This window comes from Triticum urartu, chromosome 2A (genome assembly GCF_056163025.1).
Source record: "Triticum urartu cultivar PI428250 chromosome 2A, HENAU_Tu73, whole genome shotgun sequence".
Taxonomy (NCBI): Eukaryota; Viridiplantae; Streptophyta; class Magnoliopsida; order Poales; family Poaceae; genus Triticum; species Triticum urartu.
In genome coordinates, this window is record NC_141874.1 from 562541172 (window position 1) to 562555782 (window position 14611).

At 53.4% G+C, this 14611-nt stretch overlaps 2 protein-coding genes across 2 annotated transcripts; both read right to left on the bottom strand.

The window, feature by feature from the left end:
- Positions 1-2309: 2309 nt before the first annotated feature.
- Positions 2310-3155, bottom strand: LOC147985901 (uncharacterized). Its single transcript, XM_087541785.1, has one exon. It carries the CDS (start codon positions 3153-3155, stop codon positions 2310-2312), a length of 846 nt encoding a protein of 281 aa, XP_087397911.1.
- Positions 3156-3173: 18 nt separating this feature from the next.
- Positions 3174-4127, bottom strand: LOC147985902 (uncharacterized). The gene is made up of 2 exons (XM_087541786.1): positions 3724-4127; positions 3174-3507 (listed from the first exon to the last, which is right to left on the bottom strand). Exons 1-2 carry the CDS (start codon positions 4125-4127, stop codon positions 3174-3176), a joined length of 738 nt encoding a protein of 245 aa, XP_087397912.1.
- Positions 4128-14611: the final 10484 nt, after the last annotated feature.

Sequence of the window (14611 nt, forward strand, 5' to 3'; positions counted from 1 at the left end):
CACATCAATGGGGAGGTCCCTGTCGCCCTCGTTGGCGGCGGCGACGGGCGCCAGCATCACGACCTCGTCGGGTCGTCGTCAGATAGGACCACCACCTCTATCACCTCCTCGCCTAAATACCCGCTACCTGGCTCATAGCCAGAGTCAGAGTCGGAGTTGTAGTCATCGGAGGAGGATTCCTCGTCGTAGGAGGATTTGGCATCGAAGATGTCATCGTGGGCGAGCAGCTCGGGCTTGAAGCGATCCCAGTAGGCGGTGTTGACCGGCACAGGGAGGGCGAGGAAGACATCTTTGATGCGCTGCATCCTGGAGGCAACGCGGAACGGATCCGTGTGCGGCGATGGCGTGGTGGCGGAGCGGTACATCCACCAACACGCGCGCTGCCTCGGATCGTCTGACCGCGTCTCGGCCATTGCGAAGCGCAAGACCAGGGCCGGAGCTCTGCCGGGTGCGGGCATGGCGCGACGCTTCTCGTCAGGAGTCATGACCTTGAGGAGGCCACACGCGTGGTGGCCGAGCATGTCACCAGACGGGAACCACCGCTCTATATCCTTCAGGTCCGTGCGGAGCGCCTCATCGTCGCCGTCCAGATCCTCGATGGCCCTCTGCCATGCGGGGGTGTCGTCCATGTCGTCGGCGGCGGCATGGAGCTCGGCGGCGAGGGTTTTCTTGGTGGACTGTGGAGCGGGGTAGCGGGGAGACCGAGGCGGTGCGATGTGGGTGGACTGGGGAGCGAGGTGGAGTTGAGTGGAGTTGAGCGAGGTGGTTGGCTTTCAACGCTAGGAAACCAAATCGGCGGACCGACCGAGCTAGTGGAACGGTGGGTGTGCTTAAGTATAGTGCGTGCTACTAGCTAAACAGAGCAGTACTACTATCACACTGGCAATGCAGTTACGTTTCCTATCCACAAGTCTTGGGTTCGAGTCCAGGCCTGCACATTTTTTATGTTTTTGATCTGATCTTTTTCATTCGCAGAAAGTTGGTTATTTGCACAAACTTATTTAACTAAAACAATATAAACCATAACATTTATAGAAAATGCAGTACAGTACAGAAAATGAATTTACAGATAAAGTTAACCCTAAAATACAGTGAAACTGTATCTTTATGTTACTGAAGATTCAGTTAACTTAAACTTCAGTTAACTAAAGTTCTAGTTCACTGAAGATTCAGTTAATTGCAAATTTAGTTAACTGAAGATTAAGTTAACTGAATTTGCAGTTGACTGAAGATTAAGTTAACTAAATTTGCAGTTAACTGAAGATTAAGAACTCAAACTAGCACATTTTCAGACTACAAACTTGCTCCTTTCACAACCAACATTTATTTGACATCCAACACTCAGTTATCCCCTAGTTTTGCATCATAATATTTAGTTACAAAAAGGCAATTAATGCCAATATTTTCCATCAAAAGTGGAAATTAAGCAAAAAATTTGCCATCAAAAAAGTGGCAAATTAAGCCACTGTCAGGCCATTCATTGTCTTACATCACTTTAGCCTTTGCAAAAAGATGGAACTGTAATGCCCCACAAAGTCAGGGATCAAGAGCCACAAATTCTTCAGGAGGAGCATTCAGGTCAGGAATTTTCACTCTCCTTTCCTCTCCAAACAGTAGCCAATATGCCCTATCACCTGGCATACCTCCTCCCCCTCCTGCTCTTCCTCCTCTTCCTCTCCAAGCATGTAAATTTCCTGTCCCTCTTCCTCTACCTGCATCTTGAGTTGCTCCTCTCCCTCCACCTGCAGCTACATTTGACCCTCTTCCCCTGCCTGCATTTTGAGTTGCTCCTCTCCCTCCACCTGCAGCTACATTTGACCCTCTTCCTCCATCTGCAGGTGCACTTGCCCCTCTTCCTCTACTTGAAGCTGCAGTTGCCCCTCTTCCTCTGCCTGAAGCTGCAGTTGCCCCTCTTCCTCAACCTGCATCTAGATTCCTTTGTCTTTTCCTCCCCTTCCCCTACCAGAAGCTTGAGAGCCTTCTCCTCTCTCAAGTACTGTGCTTGTGCCCTTATTTGCCTACCTGCATTCATTTCTGTAGTGACTCTTGGCTGAGGTATTGCAGCACCAGCAGCAAGTACAAATGAAAACTGCTCTGGTAGTGGGCCATGAACTCTTTGTGGAGCTCTTCTTAACATTTCTCTTTGAGCCATGTTGTAGACCATACTGGTCGGTAACTGCATTGGATCCAGTATAGGATTAGGCTGACTAGGGAATATGTTCTGCACAACGACATTGAGCAATTCAGTCATGTATAGCAAAATTTAGAGAACTACAGTAAATTCAGATAGCTACAGTAAATTCAGTAAATTAAAATGCAGCAAATTTAGTAACCTGAATAAATGTGGGGTCATCATAATTTTCATCAACTAGCTCTACCCCTTCTTCAATGAGAGCTTCCTGCCATCTATAATGCCCCTTCGTGTTGTGATCAGCTCTACCACAAATTGAGTAGTGCATTGTAACACCTTTCTTGTTCAAAACCCTAACACCATTCTTCATCTTCTCCTTGGGAGTCTTCTTCCTGTTTTTCTTAGGCCTTCCCAACTGTTTTGTAAACACAGGTGGATACACCTTATAAGCATTCTGTACCTCCCAGACATTTGGGTCTCCTAGAGGGACAAGAGTGTATCCATATGCTTTCAGATATGTCCTAACAGTGTAGCGCTTATGTACCATTGTCTCTAGGTCAATCCTCTCCTCCCTGCAACAATCTATAGAATGCCCACATGGTACTTCAGACAACTGCCATCTCCTGCAATCACATGTGTGCAAACTAAGATCAACTATGTAGCTATTGTTACCTGACTGAACTCTGAACATCTGTTGGCCAGCTTCTGATACATGGCAATTAGCAGCAAATTTAGTGTTCTTGTCCAATTTCTTCATGATCTTTGGGCATATTCTCTGCCCTGCCCACTTTTCTATGGCTTCTCTTTGCTTACTCACCATCTTGTGCATTATCTTGTAAAAAATATACTCAAGCATGCTTAGCACTGGCATTTCTCTACCCCCAAGGACATAACTGTTAAAAACTTCAGAGCTATTGTTCAGCAGGATGTCACATTTTGGAAATTCACTGAAAAATGCTTTGCACCAAGTTTTCCACTCTAGTCTTTCAGTCCAGTGGAAAGCAGCTGAGCTGTGACCATCCATTTTTTCACAGTTCTCTCTTCACTTCAACTTGTTTGGTGATCTGGCAATGGCCCACAGGTCTTGCTTCAGTACCTCTCCTTTGTGCTTCCCATTGAAATTTTGGTAAATATGCCTCACACAAAACCTGTGCTCTGCATCTGGCCAAACTTTGTAGACATCATTTATCAGATTTTTCTGCTTGTCACTCATAAGTGTGAAAGGAGCACTGTTGGTGATGTTCAGATCATCTTTCAAAGCTGTGAGAAACCTCTTCCAAAACCTTGTGCATTCTACTTCCACCCATCCCATAGCAATGGGGAAAATGCTGTCGTTAGGATCAATGCCAACTGCACTAAGCAGCACACCTTTGAACCTATTTTTCATATGACAACCATCTATGAAGATAATAGGCCTGCAACCCTTAAGCCACCCTCTCTTACATGCATCATATAACCAATACAGTGTTTTCAAATATTTTCTGCCCAATGGAAATTTTGTATCTCTGACTAGTCCAGTTGTCAGCAAAAAAGTTGAGCCAGGGTTCTTCTGTATTAATTCATGTCCATAATCCCACAGTCTACTGAATTACTCTTCTTCATCACCATGGATCTCCTTCAGTGCTGCTGTCCTAGCCCTAGCTAGCTTCCATCTATTAGGGGTGCAATTAAACTCCTTTGTTATTTTCCTTGAAAATGTTCCAAGTGACATCTTCTGGTCATCTCTGAACTCATCTATGATATAGTTGCAAAGGAATTTAGCTGTCATGTCCTTCAACCTCCACTTCTTCTGACACATATGATCTCCATAGTAGGCCTTGATGACAAATCCTCCAGTCCTGTTGTCATTGCCAGCCATAAGCAGCCACGGGCAATCACTCTGACAAACTGCATGAAATCTGATCTTGTCATTTTTCAACGTTTTGATCTGCACTCTCTTCCTTATTGAATATGCAGTAACACCTTTCCTGAGCTCAACCACATCAGCAAAGACCATCCCTACTTTAAATACAGGGTTTTTCATGTCCATCTTGGAATTGAAAGCTTTGAACTGGTACAATAGTTGCTCTTCTTCTTCTTCTTCTTCTCTTGATAGATCCAAATCTTCATCATCAAGTGCATAGTCAGGTTCCACCTCTTTCTCCTCTTGCTCAACTTCTTAATCAACATCAAAGTCAATGTTCTCTTCATAAAGATCATCATATCCATCATCTATGTCATAATCATTGTCACTGAAATCTGAATCTGAAAGCACTATATCTTCTGCAACATCAGTCAGCAAGTGATCTTCGTCAGCAAAATCAGTCAGCAAATTCTCTTCTACTGCAACATCAAATAGCAAGTTCTCTCCTTGTGCAACATCAGTCAGCAAGTGCTCTCCTTGTGCAACATCAGTCAGCAAGTGCTCTCCTTGTGCAACATCAGTCAGCAAATGCTCTTCTTCTGCAACATTAGCCAGCAAGTTGTCTGCTTCTGTCTCAAGTGCTGCAAACTCTGAAATTGGATCTTCAACATTGACTGAAATGGTGCTGTGAGAACTAGTTGCACTGGCTGCAACAACATTCGGGTTTACCACTCTGACATGATTTTCTACTACTCCCATTGTACATATCAAATCTTGCCTGAAATTATTGATGAAATCTGAATGATCAACCATGATTGCAAGAACCTTATGCTAAGCACTGGCTGTTATCATTTGCTTCACATCCTCATCACCTCTGATTCTGAGCATAGCATCTGAAAGTGTTTTGTCAGGCATGCACCAATAAATGATGTGCTCATTGACAGGATATCCCAACCATAGAAGGTGCTATTCAATGACTGCATATGAGAATGTGCCAGCATCAACATAGTCAAGCACCTCCACTGGAGGATTATAGTACTCCATGTTATTTATTGGTCCACAGAATAGTCCACCATGCTCCAGTTCTAATGTGAAGAAAGGGGTGTCCACACTGAGTCCCATTGCTGAATCACAAACTACAGCCACAAAGTGAAGAATGTAAGCACAAGCATCAATAAAGATAACTGGATAAATACATTTAACTGCATCTTCAGGTCAACTGCATCTTTAACTAAACTGAATAAGTTCAGCTATCTTCAGAAACTGAGTTAACTGAATTTTTTCAGTTAACTGCAACTTGCAACTGAATTCAGTTAACAGAATAAGTTTAGTTGACTAAAGCTTGCAAATTAACTCAACAAGAGCAGTAACAAACTAAGTTAGCATGGCTAATGTACAAACTAAGCACTAATCCACTACTTATCTCAAGCCGTGCCCTACATTGGCCAAACAAAGTTCGAACTTTTTACACAGCAAATGCTACCCCCTTTTACGAGTGCTGCATTTTTTATGAGGGTGGGTGCAACCCATTCCATGCACGCTTTGTAAAAATCTATACCTACTTCATTTTTCTCTCCTTGAGAGGTGATGTTCCAGTTACTCAGGAAATAGATTCCAAGAGTTCTTTTTTACATGAAGATTGCCAAAGTTTTTACGCTTCAAGGTTGAGGTTTTCTTTTTTTCTTTTTGAGAGCACAAAGTTCAGATGGATATGCGCTTGTGGGCCAGAAGCCACCGGACTAACCACCAGCAAACTACATGCAGTCTAGCAAGCCCAACATCCTTTTGTACGTGGCATTTGATACCGACAACATGATTCAGTAACTACCGCGGGCAGTGATATCGGAGCTTCTATTCATAGACATAGGCACCGACTAGGGAAGAAATGTGCACCATTTTTTGTTTTTTTATATTTCAGGATTAAATAAAAAACAATTTTCACAAACAATTGCAAATTTTGAGAGAAAAAAGTTTGAAAATCATACAATTTTTGTGAATTAAAAATGTTCATTATTTTAAAAAATGGTCGGAAAATCATGAAATGTTAGCGGATACAAAACATGTTCGTAATTTTTTTATTAAAAGGTCGCATATTCAAAAAAATGTTCATTGATTTTGAGGATATTGTCAGCGTTCTGGGAACGGGGGTCCCCGGACTTGCCTGCCTGCGGCGTGGCTCAAAGGAGGGCCAACATGGCCCATCTTCATCAGCACAAGACTCAAGACCCTCGCGAGGGGCCAAGCCTCGCGAGGCGGACGACACGGAGTTTCCTTAGGCACGGCCTCGTCAGGCTGGCTCGCGAGGAGGCGGAGAGATCAAGGCGGGGTACCTCGCGAGGTGCCCGTGACGCAAGCCATGACGACTCAGGGCGCCAGGCGGGAGCCAGCGCGCGCAGCGTCCTTCTTTCCTCTTTGGTGCAAAGGGGGCAAGCGCAGCCGCGGAGTACCGAGGCATCAGGCAAAGGTTGCCATTTCGGTGCAACAAGACCAAGACCAGGAGGACTACGAGACGGAGGTCACCATGGAGCCCAGGACGGCGTCATCACCAGAGCTTTGCGCAGGCGAAGACTGCTTTTGTCAGGGTAGTTGATGCTTGTTGTCCCCCTTCAAATTAGCCCGCCATTGTTGGCTCCCTTCCTGCTCGATATTTGGGAAGAGGACCAGGGCCTCTATAAATAGGACCAGCCGCCCACAGAGCAAAGGGTCGGGGGGGGAGCAAAAAAGAGAGAGAGAGAGAGAAGGGTGACTGAACTCCTCCTAGCAGTTCATCACCCCAGCCAAGAACAGACCCTCGCGAGGCTGTTCTTCCTTGTATTGTTCATCATCATCAGCCCCAGGAGGCAATCCATCAACCACACACTGGAGTAGGGTATTACACCACAACGGTGGCCTGAACCAGTATAAATCTTGTGTTCCTTGTGCTGTTCTTTTAGTAGTTTAGATCTTTGCGGGACGGGGAGGTAGAAGGCGTAATCTCCGCGCGCACCCCAGTGTTCGAACCTTAAGGGTCTGCCGGAACCCGAAATCCGACATTTGGCGCGCCAGGTAGGGGTGCGCCGGAATTCGTCTTCCACCACTCCGCGCCCCGTCGCGTCGTCATCCATGCCCGGCGACCAGGAGGGCAACCCCGACCCATGGGCTGCATGGCCCAACTGCGCGGAACCGCTCGCCTTGGGCGACCCCGCGCCCCAGGCAGCTCGCGGTCCGCAGGGCGCTGCGGGCCGCGGGCGACGCGGACAGACTTCGGCAACTCTTACGCCGCGTCAGGCACGGTCGGCAGCAAGGGCCTCCAATCACGCCGCGACCACGACACCCTACACCCGCCCGGAGCAGGCGAACTCGAGGGCCGCGCTCACGGTGGCCCGAGAGCTGCTGCGGTGCAGACTGCTGGAGGGCGGCCACGACGTGCTGCTGGAGCGAGTGGCGGAGCTCCTGGGCTTCGCCGCCTCGGGGGCTCACCCCTTCTCCACCCAGCTCCCATCTCAAGCCCAGGGCGACCCGCGCGGGGGTTCCGCACGCGCCCGCGGACTCCAAGACTACTCCGACGCCAGCGAAACTGTCAGCACCGGACCGGCGGAGGCGCTGCCCCCGCCCCCGGCCCGCGAAGAAGAAGGACTCAACGCGACCCGCGGCCCCGGTGGGCGGCCACGTTGCCACCCCGCGGTAGGCATGACAGGTGGGACCGTGTGGCATGCGGGGCATCACGGCGTGGTACTCGGGATGACGGCGACGGAGGAGTACGTGCCCCTCATGATGGACCAGGGACACCCTCACGAGGACGGACAAGGCTCGCTCCTCGGCCCAAGCTGGGGGGACGAGGCAATGGAAGCTGAGCCTTTCCAGGAGCCCCGGGACGGACCCGCTGGCCGCACTGGAGGCAACGATTATCGGGCACCGCTAACTCTTCAGGAGCAGGTATACACTAACCATGGATCGCGGGAGGTGCAGGTCGCCGCGGCAAGCAGCTGCCCCGCTCCTACAGTCTCCTATCCCTCGGGAGGAGGGCGCAGGGGGCTGCAGGAGAGGGGCCGAGATCCGACATCACCACCGCGGCGTTCGGAGCAAGGCGTTCTCAGGAGATAGGCTCTCTGCTGGGGAGGTGCCTCAGGGCCTGCCCCTGGCAGAGGACCCGTGGTCGTCGGGGGAACCGCTGGCAACCGCTCTACCCCATCGGGCGGCGTCCTGGGTTCTAGTCGTTGCTGATGGCACTAGAGTGTGGCGCAAGGCGGGGCCCTCGTCTGGCGATATGAAGCAAGGCCAGTACCTATGAAGAAGGCCCAGTGCCTGTGAAACTCGCCGCCCCGTGACACTCTCACGTAATAATGAGTGGGGTTGTACACGCCCCAGAGTCTCAGGGGTGCCGGCCTCAGGCCCTGGGGCTCCCTCCCACGCCCAGTGGACAGCACTTAGCTCCGCGCTGGTGAGAAGACGTCCAAGACTAGATTAGGTGCCGGACGCGACTTTTTGTCTACTTTTCGTTGCCTTTCCCTTCAGCTGTAGCTTTTCCCTCGCTGGATTTAAGCTGGATTCGAATTTGAGATTTGCGTGTGTTCGGGGAAGGGGTGCTTATTCTCGCTCGAGCCATTTCTCGCGTTCTGGTTACCGCTTCGCCACAGCTGCCTCCCCTCGCGAGCCCCTCGCGAGTCCGGTCAGGCCTGGCTCGTGCGCAACCCAAATTGCTGCTGTTACTCCCTCCCGGGAGGATCTTCGGGTGCCTGCGGAGGTTGCCCTGTTTGGAAAAGGCCTGGATCCTGTGAAGCAAGGCGAGTGCCTGTGAAGCTCTCGCGCTCAGGAAAAGGCCCAGAGCCTGTGAAGCAAGGCGAGTGCCTGTGAAGCTCTCGCGCTCAGGAAAAGGCCCAGAGCCTGTGAAGCAAGGCGAGTGCCTGTGAAGCTCTCGCGCTCAGGAAAAGGCCCGGAGCCTGTGAAGCAAGGCGAGTGCCTGTGAAGCTCTCGCGCTCAGGAAAAGGCCCGGAGTCTGTGAAGTAAGGCGAGTGCCTGTGAAGCTCTCGCGCTCAGGAAAAGGCCCGGAGCCTGTGAAGCAAGGCGAGTGCCTGTGAAGCTCTCGCGTTCAAGGAAAGGCCCGAAGCCTGTGAAGCAAGGCGAGCGCCTGTGAAGCTCTTGCGTTCAGGAAAAGGCCCAGAGCCTGTGAAGAAGGCCAACGCTTGTGAAGCCCCCCGCCAGCGACACTCTCGTACCCAACGGATTCAACTAACAAACACCAAGGGCGTCACGCCCTCCCACAGGCTGCTTCGGGGCTTGCGCGAAACAAAGGTAAACCTGCCAACCGCCCGGCGCGGGCGCTCGTGCTATATGACAACTACTGACACAACAAACACAGTTTCTACATGAGGGGCTTCCCCTCCCAAAATGCTCTCACGACCATCAGGTCAAAAACCTGAGTTCTATTCATGAGGATAAACAAAAAGATAGGAGCGATACACACTCAGTCGGACCAATCCCCAAATGCGTCCCCAGAAGCACCTCCCGAGCCTTCGCTGGGGTCGCCGAATACGCCATCGTCGTCTGTGCCGCCGCCAGCAGCGTCAGGACCGCTCGCCGCGCCGCCCTCGTCAGCACCCACGATCACGTATTCGTCGTCCGAAGCGAAGGCCCTGACAAGGGCGTCCACGTTGTCTTCCACCCAGTGCGTCAGGTCATCTCGGACGGCCTGGGAAACTGGGGCGATGACAGCGTCGAAATCGAAGCGGGAATCCATGTTCAGGAGATGGCTGAAGACATGGGAGAAGGCGCGCCCGAGCAGCGCGCGGCTCCTCTCTTCCACCAACCTATCGGCCCTCGCCGAACGCGCCTCCAGCTGTGTCACCACGGCAGTGAAGAACTGAAGGTTGCCAGCATAATTGGCTGTGTGCGGCTCGCCAACAGCCGCCTCACAGACGTTGCCCAAGGCCGCGCTAGCTCTCTCCCAGAGCGTGGCGAGCATGGGACGGTGCACGTGCTCCAGGACCTGCCGCTGACGTATCTCGTCCGTGTTCCGGCGCGCGACGCCCTCGGCCTCCTCCACCCGCTGATGAAGACGGAGCACCTCGGCCTGGGAGGTGGCCAACTCCCCTTGCGCTACCTCAAGGGCGGCCCGGGAGGCGTCGGCCAGCCGCGTCGCCTCCTCCCGCTTGACCCTCAAGGATGCGGTCCTCCCTTCAGCTTCGACCCGGATCAACTCCAGCCTCTTCTCAAACTCGCGCTCGAGGTCTTGGTGCGCCATCGCCACCTGACGACCGACCTCCTCCAGGACACAAGCCTCCCGTGCGGCGACATCATCTTCCGCCTGCGTCACCAAGCGCTCCCTCGTCTCCAGCCGCTCGTACTCGCGAGTGCGTTCGGCGGCTTCCAGCGTCAACGCTTCTTCACGCCTCTGGAGCTCGGCTGGATTGCCGGAGGCCACCCACATCGACGCAAGGGCCAGCTCGCGCAGCTCCACTTGCTCCTCCAGTGAGTGGCACTGGGCCAGGAGCTCGCGAGCCCGCTCCTCCGCCGCCTCTCGCCACCGGTCAGCTCTCCGGGCCTCCTCGGTGGCCTGGAAATGGGCCACTCGAGAGGCCTCCAGCGACGCCTTCGCCTCTTCATCATCGAGGTCACACTGACGACGCGCGAGGGCGATGGCGGCCTCCAGCTCGTGCCTCCCTGCAGCCAGGCGCAGGCCCTTGGCCTCCAGGCGAGCGTCTTCGTCAGCAAGCTCCTCCCCAAGCAAGTCCACCGCGTCGGTCGCTCGTTGAAGGAACCCTTGGCGGCGAGCGCGGCGCTCCCGGGCGTGCTTAAGTACGTCTTCCACACCATCATCCGCCCCAAGCAAGCGTCGGGGCCCGCGAATCATCGTCCCTCCTCCGGGCAGGGGGCTGGGGGCTGGCGCCCTCGCGACGGCCGGGCGCGCCGCATCAGAAGCCCGGCCTAGGGCCAGCCCGTCTCCGGATAAGGGGCGTAGGAGGCGCCTCAACCAGTCGCAGTCCCCGACCAGACGGGAAGCCCACGGCAGACTGGCTAGTCCCTGAGAGGGCCCACGAAGGAAAATCGCGGGGAATGAAGGGCTGCGGTGCACCTCGAGATGGTCCGCCCCATCAAACGCCCTCACCACAAGGGCAAAACTGCTCGGGACATTTGAGGACGGTAGAGGGGGCGAAGCCAGAGGAGGCGGCACCTCTGCTACTTCCGCGAGCTCGGCCGGGAGGGGCCTGCGGAGCAAGGATCAGTGAGAGCAACAAGAGGGTCAGGAGCCAGAGAGGAAAAAGACTTACTCGTCAGTGGCGAAGTACTTCCTGCGCTTCAGCACGCGACAAGGGAAGTCGTCACCCAGGGCCTCCCTTTTCCTCCGGAGGGCCTCAAAGTCCACGCGGAAGCGGCCCAAGAGAAGGGCGCAAGGATCAACCTGCGTCGAGGGCGGAGCATCAGAGCGATCTACGTCAGGGACACCTGCCTGGCGCGCCGTCCACCACCTCGCCAGAAGACGCGGCTGGGGCCTCCGAGGCCTCGGCCCCGGGCGCTGGGAGCGGCTGCTTGCCACCTTCAGCCATAGCGGCACGGGTCCCAGGAGTTGTCCCCTCGCGAGCATCACCCGGCGCTGCCACCTCATCAGGGGCCCCCTCAGCCTCCGGCGCCCCCTGCCTCCCTGCTCCGCCACTTGAGGAGGAGTCGCCTTCGCCGATTGGAAGGGCAGTCACCACCATTGGGTTCCCGCGAGGTCCCTGGAGGCCGGCGGGGCGCAGCCCCCACTCATCAAAGACGGGCATCTGCTTCACGAAGTCGGCCCTGCTCTGGCAGAGATACAGCAAGGCCCCTCCCTGCCGAACGTTGCCGGGGTTGGGGTCCCCGGCCAAGGTCAAGAGCGTCGACTTCAGCGCCGCAGGAGCCAGGTCTTCTTCCTGGAGCCTCATGTTATCCTCGCGCCCACGGAAGGCCCACATCCGGCGAGAGTGGCGCTGCAGGGGAGCGACACGGCACAACAGAAACTCCTTCACCACTTTGGGCACTGTCACGCCGAGCTTCCTCAGGAGCGTGAAGCGGGTCCAGACGAAGACGAGCCGGGGGTTCTTGAGCGTCTCCTGGCCCCAACCCGAATTGGGGATAGCAGGCGAGGTCGGCTCCGATAGCAGGGGGCTGGGCACCCCTGCATCCACGTACAACCACCGCTCGCGGAACCCAACCGCGGGCTGGGGGAGTTTGAAGTCAATCCCAGAGGCCTCGGTCTCAGGCTCGGCAGCAAAGCTCGCGCACGCCCAGCGTTGGGAGGGGTCGACAAGACGCAGCGAGAAGAAGTGGCGCAGCAAAGCAACCGAAGGAGGGATGCCCACCATGGCTTCGCAAACGAAGGCGAAGACCGAAAGGAGGGTGATGGACTCAGGACTTAGATGCATCAAGTGGATCTGATAATGGGAGAGCACGGCATTGAAGAAATCAGAGAAGGGGGGAACCAGACCCGCCCACAAGGCGTCGGTAAAACATGGGACCTCGGTTGCTATCCTATCGATGGAGAAGTGAGACGCGGGCCAGGCCATCGTCCTCCCGCACTCATTGAAGACGGTGGCCAGAGCCAAGTTGTCCCTGCCCAGGCACTCTTGATTGAGTACGGTCGACTGGCCGACGGCGGGGGCCACCGATGGCGGCGCACGAGATGGAGGCATGGGTTTCTCCCCCCTCTCCTTCCTCGTCGGAGTCATGGCGATGGGAAAGAGGGGGAAGATTCAAGATTGGATTGAAGGCGGGAGCGGGCGTTCGAAGGAAGGAAGAACAAGGGACGCTCGAGCAACGGGAAGGGAAGCGGCTGTGTGCAACTACAAGTCCGCCTAGCAGGGCGCATAATAAGGGGGCGTGGGGGGAACAGTGCCGCCCACGTCCCATCGACCACCACGCGGCGCCCAAGGCCACAGGCTGTTAGGGCCCGCGGCGCTTTGCCCTGCCCTTTCGCCTCTCGGCACGGCCAAGTCCGGGCGCGCCTTGGGCCCGGGGGCCACTGTCGGCGTTCTGGGAACGGGGGTCCCAGACTTGCCTGCCTGCGGCCTGCGGCGTGGCTCAAAGGAGGCCCAGCATGGCCCATCTTCATCAGCACAAGACTCAAGACCCTCGCGAGGGGCCAAGCCTCGCGAGGCGGACGACACGGAGCTTCCTCAGGCACGGCCTCGTCAGGCTGGCTCGCGAGGAGGCGGAGAGATCAAGGCGGGGTACCTCGCGAGGTGCCCGTGACGCAAGCCATGACGACTCAGGGCGCCAGGCGGGCGCCAGCGCGCGCAGTGTCCTTCTTTCCTCTTTGGTGCAAAGGGGGCAAGCGCAGCCGCGGAGTAACGAGGCATCAGGCAAAGGTTGCCATTTCGGTGCAACAAGACCAAGACCAAGAGGACTACGAGACGGAGGTCACCATGGAGCCCAGGATAGCGTCATCACCAGAGCTTTGCGCAGGCGAAGACTGCTTTTGTCAGGATAGTTGATGCTTGCTGTCCCCCTTCAAATTAGCCCGCCATTGTTGGCTCCCTTCCCGCTCGATATTTGGGAAGAGGACCAGGGCCTCTATAAATAGGACCAGCCGCCCACAGAGCAAAGGGTCGGGGGGAGCGAAAGAGAGAGAGAGAGAGAGAGAGAGAGAGAGAGAGAGAGAGAGAGAGAAGGGTGACTGAACTCCTCCTAGCAGTTCATCGCCCCAGCCAAGAACAGACACTCGCGAGGCTGTTCTTCCTTGTATTGTTCATCATCATCAGCCCCAGGAGGCAATCCATCAACCACATACTGGAGTAGGGTATTACACCACAACGGTGGCCCGAACCAGTATAAATCTTGTGTTCCTTGTGCTGTTCTTTTAGTAGTTTAAATCTTTGTGGGACGGGAAGGTAGAAGGCGTAATCTCCGCGCGCACCCCAGTGTTCGAACCTTAAGGGTCTGCCGGAACCCGAAATCCGACAGATATGTTCGAGAATTCCAAAATATGTCCGTGAAGTAGAAAATCTGTTCACACATTCAAAGAATGTTATGATTTTTTAAAAGTTCATGAAATTTAAAAACCACCAGCCTAGAAGCTTCCCAAAACCTGATTGGATGCTCACAAGAACCTTTTGAAAACCGCTCGCTCAGGGCAAATCCTCTTCATTAATGCGCCAACCCGCTCAGCGATCACTGTTAGCGAGCTACAAAATACTGCTCGCTATAAGCAATATATGGCACTCGTAATTTTATAAATTGTCACATGGAAAATTTATACAATTTCGTAATGTCCATCTGCCAGATAAAACATGTTTAAAATGGCATTTTTTTTGCTTTTTTGGTGTATAAGACATGACAATTTTTGAAATTGTTTTGTAATAGTCACGTGGCAAATTATAGATGTTGTCAACTTTAAATCAACCAAAACAATTATTTTTCATGTTTTTGTCTCATTGCACATGGCAATTCTATTTGTGACATTTCTGGATTGAAACTTGTCTCATGGCAATTCTAGATGTGACAATTCACATGGCAAATTCATAATTTACACTATGGTAATTTTATTAGTTAAACATCATGGCATTTTTATTAATTAAACCATGGCGAATTTAATGATCAGATCATGGTAGTTTTATTGTAGGTAGCATGGGAATTTTATTGTTTACACCATGGCTTTATTATTCAGACCACAATGGTTTCATTGTAGGTAGCATGGACTT

Coding starts and splice junctions, on each gene's coding strand:
- LOC147985901 (XM_087541785.1), bottom strand. CDS start 3,155: ATGGATGGTCACAGCTCAGCTGCTTTCCACTGGACTGAAAGACTAGAG.
- LOC147985902 (XM_087541786.1), bottom strand. CDS start 4,127: ATGGTCTTTGCTGATGTGGTTGAGCTCAGGAAAGGTGTTACTGCATAT. Junction 3,508..3,723: donor ATCCATGGTGATGAAGAAGA/GTAATTCAGTAG, acceptor TATGAAAAATAG/GTTCAAAGGTGTGCTGCTTA.